This window comes from Manacus vitellinus, unplaced genomic scaffold, assembly GCF_001715985.3.
Source record: "Manacus vitellinus isolate BGI_N305 unplaced genomic scaffold, ASM171598v3 scaffold_32_pilon, whole genome shotgun sequence".
Taxonomy (NCBI): domain Eukaryota; kingdom Metazoa; phylum Chordata; class Aves; order Passeriformes; family Pipridae; genus Manacus; species Manacus vitellinus.
The window spans coordinates 3,020,865-3,037,074 of NW_021940460.1; the positions used below are offsets into that span (position 1 = coordinate 3,020,865).

General features: G+C 59.5%; 1 protein-coding gene across 1 annotated transcript in view; it reads left to right on the forward strand.

The window, feature by feature from the left end:
* Positions 1–1,968: 1,968 nt before the first annotated feature.
* Positions 1,969–16,210, forward strand: part of HIP1 (huntingtin interacting protein 1) — an 18,706-nt gene continuing 4,464 nt past the window's right edge. The window contains exons 1-18 of the mRNA XM_029961241.1: positions 1,969–2,033; positions 5,672–5,735; positions 6,323–6,465; positions 7,094–7,150; positions 7,601–7,681; positions 8,424–8,500; positions 8,731–8,792; positions 10,032–10,172; positions 10,558–10,615; positions 11,430–11,505; positions 12,358–12,489; positions 13,059–13,156; positions 13,289–13,361; positions 14,529–14,712; positions 14,802–14,890; positions 14,982–15,098; positions 15,185–15,286; positions 15,979–16,173. Of these exons, the coding sequence (XP_029817101.1) occupies positions 2,031–2,033; positions 5,672–5,735; positions 6,323–6,465; positions 7,094–7,150; positions 7,601–7,681; positions 8,424–8,500; positions 8,731–8,792; positions 10,032–10,172; positions 10,558–10,615; positions 11,430–11,505; positions 12,358–12,489; positions 13,059–13,156; positions 13,289–13,361; positions 14,529–14,712; positions 14,802–14,890; positions 14,982–15,098; positions 15,185–15,286; positions 15,979–16,173 (1,752 nt within the window). The 5' untranslated portion in view covers positions 1,969–2,030. The remainder of the gene's footprint in view (positions 2,034–5,671; positions 5,736–6,322; positions 6,466–7,093; positions 7,151–7,600; positions 7,682–8,423; positions 8,501–8,730; positions 8,793–10,031; positions 10,173–10,557; positions 10,616–11,429; positions 11,506–12,357; positions 12,490–13,058; positions 13,157–13,288; positions 13,362–14,528; positions 14,713–14,801; positions 14,891–14,981; positions 15,099–15,184; positions 15,287–15,978; positions 16,174–16,210) is intronic.

The following is a 16,210-nucleotide window of genomic DNA, read 5'->3' on the forward strand; positions in this document are numbered from 1 at the left end:
CTGTGATGGGCTCTGGTTGTGCTGGGGGGGTTGGAAGTGCCTGGCAGCGGGAGCTGGGGATCCAAATTTTAAGGTATGAGCTTCCCCAGTGGTCACTGTGAGGTCTGGCTTATGTAGCCTTGCTTTTTGCTGGCTGTTCTCCCCAAAATCACTTTCCTCACCATCCTTTTTTTTTTCCTCCAAAGTTTATCTGTGTATTGGAAAAGTCCACGTCCTTTAAACTGGATTTAAAAACCACATGTCTGAGTAACTAATCTGCATAATTGTTCATTTATCTGTAAAGTTGTTCACGGCCCTGGAGAAACCCAGTGGCCCAGCACTCCAGGTGCTGGTCCCCCATGGTGGGAAGTGAAATGTTCACAGTGGTGAGTTCTTGTCTCCGGGGTTGGTGGAGCCAAACCCTTCCCAGGATCAGCCCAGCTTTCCCTCCTGGCATCGGGTGTCTCATTGGAGCCTTCAGGACACACCATGGATCACTTGGCTGGTTGTCTTCCTTCTTTGCCTCAAAGGTGGAGGAGCAATGGGATCGTGCTGTCTCATCCTGCCCCAGCTCTCCTGGTGGTGTGGAAGTCAGGATTTTCTCTGGAGGCTCTGGAAGAGCCAGCAGTGGGTCAAGTCCTTGCACACACAGCTCATAGGAGCATCACCCTGTGGATCTCAACCTCTGCTGCCCTGGAGGAGCTGGCAGCTGGTGGGGTGGGCTGTCCAGGCACACTCCAAATGGGCATCCTACCGTGATAACGGACGAGAGCTCTCAAGGCAAAGGCGTGGTGGAAGTTGGACAGCAACTTCCAGCCTCATGTGTCTCCTTGTGGTTGGAGACCTCCTGACCCTTACACCACCCCTCCAATATCTAGCCCAGGTGTTTTTTCCCTGGAAGCCCCATCTGTGCTGGAAGAGCTCCTCCATAACACTGCTCCGCTGGCATCGCCGAGCGCCGGAGGGGCCGGCAGTGGGTGCACCAAGGATGACATCAGTCTGAAGTCATCATCCTGCCAGCCTTGGGAGAGCAGACTTGGAGGAGGCGATGCCAGGGCAGGTCTCTGCCAAGGAGAGCATCATGGTGATGCCATCGGATTCCAATGTGGCTCCCGGAGCCTGTGGCTGCCTTCCCAGTGACGCTGGTTTGGGGTGTTCCATGTGCAGGGTGTCCCCAAACACCCACCCAAGGCCCCCATGCTGGTGTCCCTTGGGATTCAGGGCTATCACTGGACACCTCGGTCCTCTTCCTGCTGGCATCTGGGGCTGGTGACATCAACATCTCCTCCTGGAGAGGGACATCTTGAGCCACTGCCACAGGGAGTGAGCCCGGAGGATGCAGCAAGGTTTTGGGGTCTCTGTTGCTGGAAAACATCACTGCTTTGGGGAAAATGGTTGTTTTTGTGGCTCAAGCAATGGGAAATCTGAGACTTGTGTCACTGTGGGAATTATTTCTCATCTGGAGGGAGGAGGAGACGAGAAGAGCAGCAGCACCTTCAGGTGCTCACACAGCCTGGACAAGGAGCTTCATCCCTGGAGCAGCTCTGGCGTGTGCTCAGCCAGGAGAGGAGCACTTGCTTTCCAAACTCATGGGTCCAGCAGTGGATGAAGCCAAATAGCCTGGATTAAGTGTTGGGAAGGTATTTTTCCTGTCCCCTCACCCCATGCTCACAGGAAGCCTTCAGGACTGAGCGGGAAGATTGGGTTGTGCTGAGCATCCTCTTACCCGACATGTAGAAATATATCCCTGGGTTTTACATACAGCCAACCCTGCTGGCACTGCTTTCCTGCCTTCCTGCCTCCCTTTCCCTCCAGCTGCTGGTGGGCACAAAGCCAGGCTTATTCCCTGCTCCAGCTGCTGCTGTCAGGCCATGGGCACCCGGCGTGGGGGGAACCACGGCCACCCCAAGTGTCCCCAGGAGCTCCCACCAGTCCCCAGCAGGGCTTTGAGCACCCCTGGTGTTATCCAGCTGGCTTTGCTCCAGGATTTTGCCAGAAAAAAACCTTCCCTGAGCCCCAGCAAGGCCGGGATTTGCCACTGGGCTGTGCCGATGGTGAGTAATGTTTAAAGAGACGTGCCCTCGGAAGAGCTCCCTGTGTCCTGCACACCTCCAGGGCCGGAGCCAAGCTTTGCTCTGCTGGGATCTGCATTTTAATTAGGCTCGTGGATTTTCCTTCCAGGCTTGTTGTAGTCAGGTCTCCCTGCTCACTCCCTTCCCGGAGCCCCTGCGTCTGCAGGGCTTGCGAGCGGTTTTCCAGAGGTATGCTCCGTCCCGGCTCTCCATTTATAGAAAGGAATTAAGGAGAAGTGAGGGAGCATTGCTAAGAGGATTTGCACTGCGACTTACTCAGTTTCTCCAAATAATTTGCAGTAGCTCTGGATTCTTTAATCAACACTCATTTCCTTTTGGAAATGAAAGAAGCGGGAAGGCGTCGCGCTGCTCCTGAGCCAAGCTTGGCTCTTCGCCTCCGAACGGGACATGTTGGAATCAGAGCCTGAGAGCATAATCTGGGGAGACCTGATGGGGGGTGAGGGTGTGTGTGACAGAGAGAAGTGTGTCTTGGGGCTCAGAGAGTCTCTGTCGCCCTGTCCCGCTCCTTCCATGCAGTTTTGGGCTCCTCTGTCCCTGTCTGGAGCCGGCGGCCGCACACCCGGACGTGTGGCATGAGCCATGGACGGGGGGTCACTCTGCCTGGGGACTCTGTCCTGCTGTGGCTTCTGCTTGTGGGAGGGGCAGGGCTGAGTCTGGGGTTGGGGATTCCCATGGGGTTAGTCCAGATCACCCCAAGGGCTGGCAGAGCTCGTTGCCAGTGGGATTCGGCGCTGAATTCCCATGGGACAGGGCTATGGTGGCCCATCAAGCCATGGGCAAGAGACCTTCCACAGGTTCCTGGGAACCATCTGGGTGTTGCACAGGGAGGAAAAGGCATCTGGGCAGGTCCTACTGCTCTGGGACAGATAGTCCCAAACTGCTCCTCTCCCAAATGGCCTGAGCCTTTCTATGCTCATGCCAGTGGGATTTCCTTGCTCTGCTCAGTGGTGGAAAGCTAACGGTGCTTGTAGCATTCCCAGCCCTTGCAGTGTTCCCAGCACTTGCAACATTCCTAGCCCTTGCAGCACCCATGGAGCCATTCTCCAGCCTGGCAGAGCCCCGTGCCCAGCCCTGTCCCAGGTCCTGCCCCACTGAGCTCTGTCCCACCGGGGTGTCGGGATTGCAGCGTCACCCCTCAAACCTCCCCTTGTGCAATGGCCCCTCCGGCCTCTCCTCCCACTTCCCTCCGGGCCTGTTGCACAAGAGGAAACCCCGGGGTTTCCTGTCCTGGCAGCAGGGTGGGGTGTGGGACAGCCCCATGTCCCCTGTGTCCCCTGCCCTGTTCCCTTTGGGCACCCATGGGCACAGGGATGGGGGCTGACATTCCTCCATCAGCACAAAACCAGAGCTGGAGCAGAGCTGCCCAGGACGTGGCCTGGTGGGTCAGAAGGTGCCCTCTTAGGTTAGAAGCTCATAATTAAATTAAAATTCAAATTCCATCAGCTGCAGGAGCAGGATGGTGTTAGGAAGCAGCACCGGGGAGTCGGGGTGAAAGACCCTCTGTAAGAAAGAGGTCAGGGCTCACTGTCCTGGCAGCCCCAATTTTCCCTCCTTCCTGACCCAGTTTTGCAGCCAAATCACCCTCCATGACCCCGCTGATCCCTTGGAGGTAACACTTCCAGCCTTGGTCCCTCGCTGCTGCTCCGTGTTTCTCTGCTTTGCTCATGTGGGCACTGCCAGAGCTGCTGGAGAGGCACTTTGGGCATCTCTGAGTGGCTCCCGGGATGGGACCCCTGCCCTGCCCTCCTGGGAATGCAGTGGGGACATGGGGTGTCCACAGCAACCAGGACAGGAATGTGGGATCTCACTTTACCCTGGAAAACCTTTCTGCCATCCACACAGACATCATGTGTGCTCCAAATGGAGTGGGGGGCTTGGGGATGGCTGTTGGGATATGGGCATCCCCCAGGCTGTTGGCACTGTTGGGATGTGGGCATCTTGCTCCAAGCCTCTGGGACACAGACATCCCTCTCCAGGCTGTGGCTGCTGGCAGAGGCACTTTCCTGATGGTTTATGTTGGGATTTTTTAATGCTGAATTGATTTATATGGTTTTCCTGACGAGGGGCTGTGGTCTCTGGGATGGGCAGAGCTGCAGAGGTGACTCCCACCCTTGTCCTCATGTGCTGGGAACCTGTTGCCTCCATCCAGCTCCTCGGGAAGGGGTGTTTGGTGGGGTCAGGACTCTCCATTGCCGATGTTCCTTTCAGCTCTCCTTAAAAAAACCAAGCTGAGATCCAGGGTCTGCTCTGGGTGCCTGGGATGGGTGCCTTGTAACTGGCAATACAGGTCTCCTGACACCCCAAAATACGCCTCCAGTGTCCTGCTGGTGACCTCCATGGTCACCTCTGTGGTCTTTACTGGTCATGGTCACCAGTAAGTGGTGAGGGTGATGTGCCCTAGGGATGGGGCTGCAAACACCATGGAGCAGCAGCATCCCCACGGCAGAACTGGTTCATACTGGGACACCAGGATGCAGCTTCAGCTAAGGGGGTGCTCAGCTCTGGGATGGGAGTGCTGGGCTGGGGGTGCACTGGGGGTGAGGTCACTTCTATCTCGGCCCATCGTTGTTCCTGCTCCAGCTTTGGTGGCAGAGGGACTTCCTGGGGGATTTGGGCTGTATCCCACCATATTTGGGGTCCTAAGGGCCCCCCCCAGCCCTGCTCAGCACAGAGTCACCGTGGTCCGTGGAGATGAAGCAGTGTGGGGCCACCTTGGAGAGGGCCAGGAAGCAGAGTCACAGGATTGCAGTGAGGGAGGTGTTGGGATTAATCCCTCTGCTTTAATTGGTTTATGTCAGTAATGAGCTACTCCTGGCAGTGCTGAGCCAGATGGTTCCTTCCCTGGGCAGCAGGATCCTCACGGAGCAGGTGCCAGGGAAGCACTTGGCAAGGCTGGAGCTTGGGGAGAGGGTGACCCCGAGCCAGCATCACTGTGCCCCCATGGAGGATCAGAAATGGGGTAGGGTTAAAAATCCTGCATGGAAAATGCTTCCAGTGGCTGCCACTGCTTTCCATAGGATAAATGGTGGCTGGTTCTGCCCAGGCTCCTCAGTGTGAGCTCCCTGAGGTCCCCAACACCTGCACAGGAAGTCCTGCCTGTGGGTCCAGCTCCTCTCCCTCTAATCCATGGAGCAGCTGGGACCTTGCCAGGCAGCCCTGGAGGTGGTCCTGCCACTCCACTGCCTGATTTGCAGTGGTCTCTGAATTGTCCTCCCCACTCAGCTCCCCCAAAAGCAGAGTAGGCACCGCCAGCTGCTGCCTGTGATCCAAGGGCAGGGGAGGGATTCTCCTTCCCTCCGCCTGTCCCAGCGCTCCAAGGGCAGCAGAGGGTTCTTTGTGGGCTCTGCTTTAATTGCATCGTTATTATCCCGAGTAAATGAGTCCTGGCAGCAGCTGAACCCGGCGGATGCCAACCACATCCCAGAAAGGCATCCGGGAAAGGTCGGCATCCAGCTGGCACGAGCAGGGCCGGGGACCTGGATGGGACCCAGGCACTGGCAGGTGCTGGCAGAGCCAGGGGGTCTCAGTGGGTGAGGGGGGACCAGGGGGGAGCCCAAACCCCTCCCATCTCACCCCCCTCCACCGCTTCTCCCTTGCAGACCGTCAGCATCAATAAGGCCATTAATGCGCAGGAAGTGGCTGTCAAGGAGAAACACGCCAGGAATATCCTTCCCAAAGCTGGCTGAGGGACAAGGAGCGTGGGAGCGGGGCTGGGGCTGCTCGGAAAAGGGGCAGCAGCAAGAGGGAGTGTGGGGAGAGGTGCTGGGGGTGGTGGGCTGGGACCTTGAGGGGCTATTGGGGGTGTTTCCACCATGGCACAGGTTCCCTGCTCCTGCTGCCACAGCCTCCAAGTGTCAGGGGTGCCCAGGCTGGTGCTCCTGGCACTGCCATCCCATGGGAGGGCTGGAGGGGAAGGTGCCCACAGCAGGTTGGAGTCCTGAGGTAAGGATGCTTGAGCACACTGCCACTAAAAGTAGATTCCCAGTATCCTGGGCAGGCAGCTGGGAAGGCTTGGTGGGGGCAGAGCCACGTGCCATGGTTTTCCCAGAGTGGTGATCTGGGGCTGGGGGAGAGGGGACAGTGTGTGCCACCCTTGGGGACAGTGTGTACCTGGGCTGGGCAGCATCAGCTCCCCGTGGTGGCCTGGCCCCCCTGGGCTCTGTGGGTACAGCTGGCCTTGGGTGGCCACTCTCCATCACCAAATGGGAAAAAATGGGAAGCCAAAAAGCATTTCCTTGACCATCCAGCACCGTGCATCCTGGGCACACACCACGAGAAGGGAGCCCAGACCTTCTGGTCAGTGGTGAACCGGCTGCCACTGTCCGGCAATGCCGTGCTCTGCTGGAAGTTCTGCCACGTCTTCCACAAGCTCCTCCGGGATGGACATTCCAATGTGAGTGCCCAAAACTCAGCTCAGCCACTGCCCCGGGGCCAAATCCTTTCTCCCATGGGGCTGCAGCGGGCAGTGGGAGGTGCTGGTGGGTGGGTGCCCTCCTGGGGGTCAGTCCTGGGTGGGTACTGGAGTCGGAGCCTTCCTGGGAGATCCGTGCCCTCCTGGTAGCTCAGTGCCCTCCTGGGAATCAGTCCTGAGAGGGCACCAGTGCCAGAGCTCTCCTGGAGGGTCAGTACCTTCCCGGGGGCCACTCCCAGGTGGGGACTGGTGCCAGAGCCCTCACATAGGGTTGGTGCCCTCGTGGGGGTCAGTTCTGCATGGGGACTGGTGCCAGAGCCTTCCCAGTGCTGCCCTGCCCACAAACCCCTGTGCTCCAAACCCTGGTGCCGGTGGCAGTGCCAGTGCCAGAGGAAACCACTCAGTGCAGGAGCCACCAGTGAGGATCCTCCTGCTCCGTGTGTGGATGGGGAAACTGGGACACCTGGGACTGGCAGTGGTGACACCACCAGCAGGACAAAGGGCTGAGAATGCACCAAGACCTGCCATTCCTCACCCCAATTGCCAGCTCCAAGTGTGGGATGTTGTTTCCTGGTGCTCTGCCTGCTGATTGCCACCGTCATTCCTCCAGGTCCTGAAAGACTCCGTGAGATACAAGAATGAGCTGAGTGACATGAGCAGGATGTGGGTGAGTGGCCACCATGGTGGGGACACCCCAGGGGTCCCTTGGCCAGGCTGGGTGGTTGTAGGCTTGGGGAATTCTCTCTCCCAGGACGATCCAGGGGCTGAGCACAGCTGGGGCTGACCCAGGGCTGCCGTCACCTCCCTGGGGTGGGTTTGCTGGTCACATTCATGTCCCCTCCCACCAAAATCGAAGGCCTCTTTCCCATTTTATGGTAAAACCCAGTAAAACCCAGCTTTGATGGTCAAAAGCCACATTGAAACGTGCAGAGAAGGTGATGAGAAGGTCCTGACCCAAAGCCTTTCAGTGAAGCCAACCTGCATCCAGGGGCTGGGTGCCAGCGAGGAGCGTTTGGCTGTGGTTTTGGGGAGGTGAGGGAGGGGTCACTCGCTCTGCAGGGGGAAAAGGCTTTTCTGCAGCCTGCCCTGGATCTCAGCAGCTTTTTGGGGTCTCCAGGGCCACCTGAGCGAGGGCTACGGGCAGCTCTGCAGCATCTACCTCAAACTGCTGAGAACCAAGATGGAATTTCACACCAAGGTGAGCCCCCCGTCCCCAAGGCTGCAGCAAGGGGTGACAGGGACAGGACAGGGGCTGGCAGAGCCTTTCCAACACTGTCACCCCCTTGGGTCCTCCCCTCTGTCATGACCATCCTGCTGCCTCCATGAAACATTTCCCAAGCTGCCAGTGGCCATTAAAATTGGATCAAAAATAGCCCAAGGACCAGCATTTTGGGAGTGGCAGGATTCATGGTGGCCCAAGGTTTCTTGGGGACACCTGGGAGTTGGTGGGCTACAAAAAGCATTAAAAGCCCCTCAGCTTTGGGGTGCACATCCCCTCCCAGCTGTCCTAGGCAGGCAGAGGTGGAAGAGCTCTGCTGCAAAGAGGTGTTTTCTGTTCCCATCACCCTGGTTCAGTTTGGAGGTGTGATGTGACCTTCCCCAGAATGCCAGGGCTGCACGAGGAGGCTTTGCCCCTTGGGGCAGATATTGTCTCCATCCCCCCCCAGCTCACAGCTCCTCCCTGCTCAGCAGGTTTCTCAGCCCAGGGAGAATCAGCTTTTCTTGCTGGGGAGAACACAGGCACCTGGATTAGGGATGCTGTGGTCACCCAGGGTTTGGAGACCTTGTGTTACCCCCCTTCTGCCCCCACATCACCCCCCTGGCACATCCAGGAGCTGTGTTTGCACCGAGCCCACAGGATCACAGTCCTGGTGCTCCCAGAGCTTTTTCCAGAGCAGGAGATCCTCTGGAACCCTTTCCCAACTCCTGTTTCCCCACAGAATCCCCGCTTCCCTGGCAATCTGCAGATGTCCGACCGGCAGCTGGACGAGGCCGGGGAGAACGACGTGAACAACTTGTGAGTGCAGGGCAGGGGGAGGTGAGGGAGGGGTGGGTGCAGCCAGGGGGGCACCACCCAGCAGGGATGGGACCTTCCACCTGCCCCACCTGCCCCAGCAGAGCCCGGGGAAAGGCTGGTGCATCCACACTGGAGCACCCCTCATCCTGCCAGGGTGGGACCTGGCACAGGGTGAGGCCCGTGGGTGGCCATGGGGACAGTCCCCCACCATCCTTGTCCCTGCTTCCCAGTTTTCAGCTGACGGTGGAGATGTTTGACTACCTGGAGTGTGAGCTGAACCTCTTCCAGACAGGTAAGCCCCTGTGCTACCCTGACAGAGGGTGGGATGAGGGCTCTCTGGGGGTCCAGACCCTCCGTGGGGGGCTGAGCCGAGCTGGGGGGAGGCTCTGTGGGGGTACTGGCTGAGGGCACCACAGCTCAGCTCTTCTGGGCACTTCACCTGAATTATGGTTCAACAAGGCTAAGCAGAAGGTGCTGCACTGGGGCAGGGCAACCCCTGGTGTCAGTCCAGGCTGGGGGATGAAGGGATGGAGAGCAGCCCTGGGAGAAGGATTTGGGGGTGTGAGGAGATGCTCAACATGCCCCAGCCACGTGCACTGGCAGCCCAAAAAGCCTCCTTTCTGCTGGGCTGATCCCACAGTGTGGGCAGCAGGGGAGGGGGGGATTCTGCCCCTCTGCTCCACTCTGGTGAATTCCCACCTGCAGAGCTGCCTCCAGCTCTGGGGTTCTCAACATCAGAAGGACGTGGAGCTGCTGGAGCAAGTCCAAGGAAACCACAAAGGTGCTCCAAGGGCTGGAGCCCCTCTGCTCTGGAGTCAGGCTGGGAGAGCTGGGGTTGTTCACCTGGAGAAGAGAAGGATCCAGGAGACCTGAGAACCCCTTCCAGGGCCTAAAGGGGCTCCAGGAGAGCTGGAGAGGGACTTGGGACAAGGGGTGGAGGGACAGGACAAGGGGAATGGCTTCCCACTGCCAGAGGGCAGGGTTAGATGGGATATTGGGAAGGAATTCTTGGCTGTGAGAGTGGTGAGACCCTGGCACAGTTGGGCAGAGAATCTGTGGCTGCTCCATCCCTGAGAGTGTTCCAGGCCAGGTTGGATGGGGCTTGGAGCAACCTGGGCTAGTGGAAAGTGTCCCTACCCATGGCAGGAGGTGGAATGAGATGGTCTCCAGCTGCTCCTGGCTGGTTTTGGAGCATCTCCTGCCAGCACACCCAGCACACTTGAGTGCCAGTGGGATGACAGTGACAGACAGAGCATAGGGGCTGTGTGTCAGCTCTGCCCAGGGACACTGCAGGAGTCAGACCCAGCTGCAGGCTGAAGTGTTCCCAAGCCTGGGTGGGAGTCCTGGGTGGGAATTTCCCCTCCTGCTGAGCTTACCCCTCTGCAGGCTGGGTCCCCAGGGGCCAGTGGGTATCTTGCTCCAGCTGAATGTCTCCTGCTGTGGGTGACACTTGTGGATCTGGCAGACACAGCGTGGCACCCGCCAGCGCTGCTGGTGCTCCCAGATCCCGATCTCATGCTCCCCCCCACAGTGTTCAGCTCCCTGGACATGTCGCGCTCGGTGTCGGTGACAGCAGCAGGGCAGTGTCGCCTGGCCCCGCTCATCCAGGTCATCCTGGACTGCAGCCACCTCTACGACTACACCGTCAAGCTGCTCTTCAAGCTCCACTCGTGTGAGTGTCCCCAGCGCCACCGCCTTGGGCAGGGAGGGACACGGAGGGAGACACTGGGGGTCACCGCCCTGCTCAGGCTGGGCTGTTCGCCCCCATCCCCTTCCCGGCCTTTCTGGGAAGATAAAAGGAGTCACCAAGACAAGGCAGTGCCAAACCCACGTCCCTCAGGACCTGGAATTGTGATGGCTGCTGCCTGACCTCCGTGCTTTCCCCTTCCCTGGGGTGTGGTCCCCTCCTGCAGCGGGACACCAAGCCTGGAGCATTCGGACTCCCAGAGGAGGGTGGCCATCTCTGGGAAAGACCCATTCCCATGTGGCTGTGCTGATAGCTTGTCCCTTGATCCATGGAGACACCCAGTGATGTTTCTGCTTGCTGCTTCTTCCAGGTCTGCCGGCGGATACGCTGCAGGGCCACCGGGATCGCTTCCTGGAGCAGTTCCGAAAGTAAGTGCCCAGAGCTGGAGTGCTGGTGCTCTGGGGGTGCTCCCAGGGCATGGAGATTGGAAAGCAGAGAGCAGGGATGTGCTGTGGCCTCTGGTATGTGATTATTCGGGGCAGCCAAAACAAAAACTGGCCACTGAGAACAGGGGGAGGATGTCAAGGTGCTGAGGGACAGCTTGGTTCAAAACCAAGGTCACAAACTGCAAACAGCAGATATCAGGGCTGGCCGTGGGCTCTGACCCCCCAGGGACTAACCTTGGGACAGGTATCAACATCACTGAGATCCCAGCTGGGGTGCTGAGGTGGTTGAGAGGGATGGGAGCCAAAACTGGTGTGGTTGGGCACTGCTGCTCCTCCTCAAAACTGGAAATCCTGGAGGGAAGTACCCTGCTCCTGGGGGAGATGCTCCTGTGGGAACTGAAGGTGATGAACTGTGGGAACTGAAGGTGATGAACTGTGGGAACTGCAGATGTTGGCTCCAGGCTGGAAGCCCCACACCTGCTCGTGGGGGCTTTGGGTGGGAAGGGAGTAGTTTGAGTTGGAAGCAACCTCTGAAGATCATCCAGTCCAACCCCCTTCCACTAGGCCAGGTTGCTCAAGTTCCAGGTTCTTCTCCCTGCCCACCAGGCCCTGGGTTTATGGGATAAATCCTCCAGCAGTCAGTTTTTTCCCAGGGTGGGAGGCTGGCAGTGGGTTTGGTGGCAGCACACACCACAGTCCCCTCCAGCCAGGTGACACCTGGAGCCAGGCAAGGGGTTAGAGATCCCTACATTGTCCAGGCTGGACAAGAGCCATCACCATTCCCTGTCCCTTCCAGGCTCAAGGACCTCTTCTATCGCTCCAGCAACCTTCAGTACTTCAAGCGGCTGATTCAGATCCCGCAGCTGCCAGAGGTGAGACCCCACAGTCCCCAGTCCCCACACTCCCTGTCCCCGTGGCCAGGGGCAGCTCTGGGGTGGGTGGCACCGGGGAGGCCCCAAAAAAGCTGCCTGTCACCTTACCTGGCTTCCTGAGGCTGGTGGCACCGTGAGGCTCATGGGCCTTGAGGATCATCCTTGCATCCCTCTCTGAGTGGTGTCCTGTGGGATGGAGCTGCTGTCTGACCAGGGGCTGGGATCCCTTCTCTCTCCAACCCAAAGCCCTTGCTAAGAGCCATCCCCATGGGTCCTGGCTCCATCCTGTGGGTCCTGGCTCCCTCTCCTTGGACCCTGGTTCCATTCCTGCAGGTCCTGGTCCCATCCCTGCGGGCCCTGGCTCCAACCACATGGGTCCTGGCTCCATCCCTGTGGGTTCTGATTTCATCCCTGTGGGTTCTGGTTCCATCCTGTGGGTGCTGGCTCCATCCCTGTGGGTTCTGGTTCCATCCTGTGGGTTCTGGTTCCATCCTGTGGGTCCTGGCTCCATCCCTGTGGGTTCTGCTTCCCTTCCTGTGCATCCTGGCTCCATTCCTGTGGGTTCTGGTTTCATCCTGCGAGTCCTGGCTCTATCCCTGTGGGTCCTGATTCCATCCCTGTGGACACTGGTTCCATCCCTGTGGGTCTTGGTTCCATCCCCTTGGCTCCTGGCTTTATCCCTCTGGGTCTTAGTTCCATCCCCGTGGGTCCTGGCTCCATCCTTGTGGGTCCTGGCTCCATTCCCATGGATCAAGGCCTGGCCAGCTCAGCTCTGGGGCAGGATTTCACCCAGCCATGCCCTCATGCAGCAGTGCCAGCCCTTCCCCTCACCCTGCTGCCGTCCCTCCCCAGAACCCCCCCAACTTCCTGCGAGCCTCGGCGCTGTCGGAGCACATCAGCCCCGTGGTGGTGATCCCTGCTGAGGCGTCCTCCCCTGACAGCGAGCCCATCACAGACCTGGTGGAGATGGACACGGCCTCGCAGGTGAGGGTGGCAGGGGCCCTCCAGCTCCGAGCCCGGAGTTACTTCTCCAAATCCACACCGTGGTGGGGGCTGAGACAGCAGGGGTGGCTTTGGGAACTGGAGAGTGTCACTGCTGGGGGGTGAGTGGGTGCTGGATGTCCCAGCTGGGAGCTGGATGTCCCAGCTGGGTGCTGCCAGGGCTGAGCCAGCCTGGATTTGTCTCCCAGTGCTGCTCAGTGGTGTGGTGCCCTCCAGTGATGGGCGAGGAGAGGTTTGGCTTTGAGCATCTGCCACTTTAGGTCTTCACCCTCCTCTCCACCAAAGGTTGTTCCCTCACTGAGTGAGGAGGAGGAGGAGCGTGTGGTGACATGGCTTTGGGGATCTTCTCCCCCTGGGAGTTAGGTGGGGGTGGACCAGAGATGCCCCATGGCAGTTCAACACATTCAGTGCCCTGGGAGCAGTGGGGGGATCCAGCCCCAGTGTCCAGGCAGCTTGTGAGCTGGTTTGGCGGTGACACTGGGGACATGGAGGGGGTGAGGGTTCCCGGGTGGTGGTGGGGTCACTCCAGGTCCATCCTGCTCTTCCCGCAGAGCCTGTTTGACAACAAGTTTGACGACATCTTCGGCAGCGCCTTCAGCTGCGACCCCTTCAACTTCAACAGCCAGAACGGGATGAACAAGGATGACAAGTGAGCAGGCCGGGATCGTACCAGGACCTCCCTTCCTGGAACAGCACCACAGCCGCGGTGGCACGGGGGACACCTCCCCTCCCAGGCCGTGTCCCCATGGCACTGAGGAGGTGCCCTGTGTCTCCTTCCCAGGGACCGGTTAATCGAGCAGCTTTACGGGGAGATCGCAGCCCTGAAGGAGGAGCTGGAGAACTTCAAGGCCGAGGTGGGTGACAACCAGGCGGGCAGGATGAGACCCAGGGGCTCACACTGGCAATGTGGGGTGGTGGCTCTACCCCTGGATGGGCAAGATGGTGTCCCCATCTCTGCCCTGCCCTGTCCCCAATGGCTTCTGCATCCCTGCCCACCCTGGGGGTCTCCAGGTGTGCCAGGGGGCTGCATTCCCACAGAGGGGGTGGGCTCAGCACCCTCAGTGCTTCAGCTGGATGCATTTGGGGGTCTGTGGGGTGGTACCCATGGCAGGGGCTGCTGCATGGTACTGGTAGGCATTGGATGGTACTAGTGGGCATTGGGCAGTACTGGTGGGCATCAGATGATACTGGTGGGTACTGGGTAATACTGGTGGGTATTGGATGGTACAGGTGAGTGTAGGATAGTACTGGTGGGTGTTGGATGGTACTGGTGGGCATTGGATAGTGCTGGTGGGTATTGGATGGTACTGGTGGATATTGGGCATTACTGGTGGGTGTTGGATGGTACTGGTGGGCATTGGGCAGTACTGGTGGGTATTGGGTGGTACTGGTGGGCATTGGATGCTGCTGGTGGGCATTGGATGCTATTGGTGGGCATTGGGCATAACTGGTGGGCATTGGGCATTACTGGTGGGTATTGGGTGGTACTGTTGGGCACTGGATGCTACTGGTGGGTGTTGGATGGTACTGGTGGGCATTGGGCAGTGCTGGTGGGTGTTGGATGGTACTGGTGGGCACTGGGCATTACTGGTGGGTGTTGGATGGTACTGGTGGGCATTGGATGCTACTGGTGGGTGTTGGATGGTACTGGTGGGCATTGGATGCTGCTGGTGGGCATTGGGCATAACTGGTGGGCATTGGGCATTACTGGTGGGTATTGAGTGGTACTGTTGGGCACTGGATGCTACTGGTGGGTGTTGGATGGTACTGGTGGGCATTGGATGCTACTGGTGGGTGTTGGATGGTATGGGATTACTGGTGGGTGTTGGATGGTACTGGTGGGCATTGGGCAGTACTGGTGGGTGTTGGATGGTACTGGTGGGTGTTGGATGGTACTGGTGGGCATTGGGCAGTACTGGTGGGTGTTGGATGGTACTGGTGGGCACTGGGCAGCACTGGTGGGTATCGGACAGGCCCGGTGGGCCCCGAATGGCACCGTCAGCCCCCGGCTGTGCCCGCAGAGCGCGCGGGGTGCGGTGCAGCTGAGGGGCCGTGCCAGCGAGCTGGAGGCTGAGCTGGCCGAGCAGCAGCACCTGAAGCAGCAGGCGCAGGACGAGAGCGAGTTCCTGCGCACGGAGCTGGAGGAGCTCAAGAAGCAGCGGGAGGACACCGAGAAGGCTCAGCGGAGCCTGACGGAGATCGAGAGTGAGCAGGGGGAGCTGGGACCAGCCTGGGGTGGGGGTGAGCCCCTGGGGGGGGGCCTGAGGGCTCACCTCGGTGTCCCTGCGTGGCAGGACGGGCGCAGGCCAACGAGCAGCGCTACAGCAAACTGAAGGAGAAGTACAGCGAGCTGGTGCAGAACCACGCTGACCTGCTGCGCAAGGTGGGCTCCCCAAAAACCCCCCTGGCATGCCTTCTACCAGCTGTACCCCCCTGGGCACAGGGGGATGCTGAGCTCACCCTGCCATCGCCAGAACGCGGAGGTGACCAAGCAGGTGACGGTGGCCAGGCAGGCCCAGGGGGATGTGGAGCGGGAGAAGAAGGAGCTGGAGGACTCCTTCCAGAGGGTGAGCGAGCAGGCACAGAGGAAGGTGAGTATGGATGGGGGGGCACAGCAGGGATGAGCAGGGGCCCCCCCATGGGGCACCAGTGCTGCCAACCTCTCCCCTTGCCGCAGTCTCAGGAGCAGGCAGAGGTGCTGGAGACGCTGAAGCGGGAGCTGGCAGCCAGCAGGCAGGAGCTGCAGGTGCTCCAGGGCACACTGGAGTCCAGCACGCAGGTGAGAGAGTGGGGGGGGACCCTGCAACCCCTCACACAGCCCTGGGGTGGGCAGCCAGGCCTTACCCTTCTGAGACATGATACCCACCACCGGCCTGAGAACCCTGTCCTCTTCCTCTCCACATCTGGGTGGGTTGGATGGTCACACCACGGGGTTTCGTGCTCCTGGGTGCAGGAGCATGTGGAGCAGTGGGCTCCAGCAGCAGGGATCATTGAATAAAAGCCCTGGAAGAACTCTGCCCGTTGTAAACTCAGGCAGCAGTGTGCCATCACACTGCAAGACATGCCAGAGGGTATCCCCTGCCTGTGGAGATGTGGAGCATAGCAGGGATGTCTGGGCTTGGTGGAGGAGGGAGAAGATGGCAGGAAAATGCAGTTATCCACTCCCAGGGTGGGCAGACACTGCAGCAGGACAGGGATGGGGCAGAGCTCCAAGGCCACAGCCACAGCCCACATCCATTCCTCCATCAGGATGGTGACGGTCATGATAAAAGTGAATTTTCACTGAATAAAAGTGAAAGGGCTCCCTGGGAGCCTCGGTTGTCACCAGGTGAGATCATCACTGCCAGGTGGTGATGCAGGGCTGCGCCTGCAGGGACAGTGGGGGTGGCCCGAGCCTGGACCAGGAACCAGACCCCAGACTGGAGGGTTCACCCTCGGCACAGCCCCGACCACCATTTCATGCCCCCCCAGGCGGGAGCAGAGCAGAACTCCCGGATCAGCAGCCTGGAGCAGGAGCGGGACCGGCTGAGCCAAGCAGCGGAGCGGCACGGGCAGGACATGGCAGCGCTGCGGGCGGAGCTGCAGCAGCTGCGGGACACGCTCAGCCGGGAGCAGGAGAGCAGCAGGAACGAGCTGGAGTCGCTGCAGAGCCAGCTGAGAGACAAGGTACCCCGGGGCAGCCCCATCCCTCCAGGCCACGGGG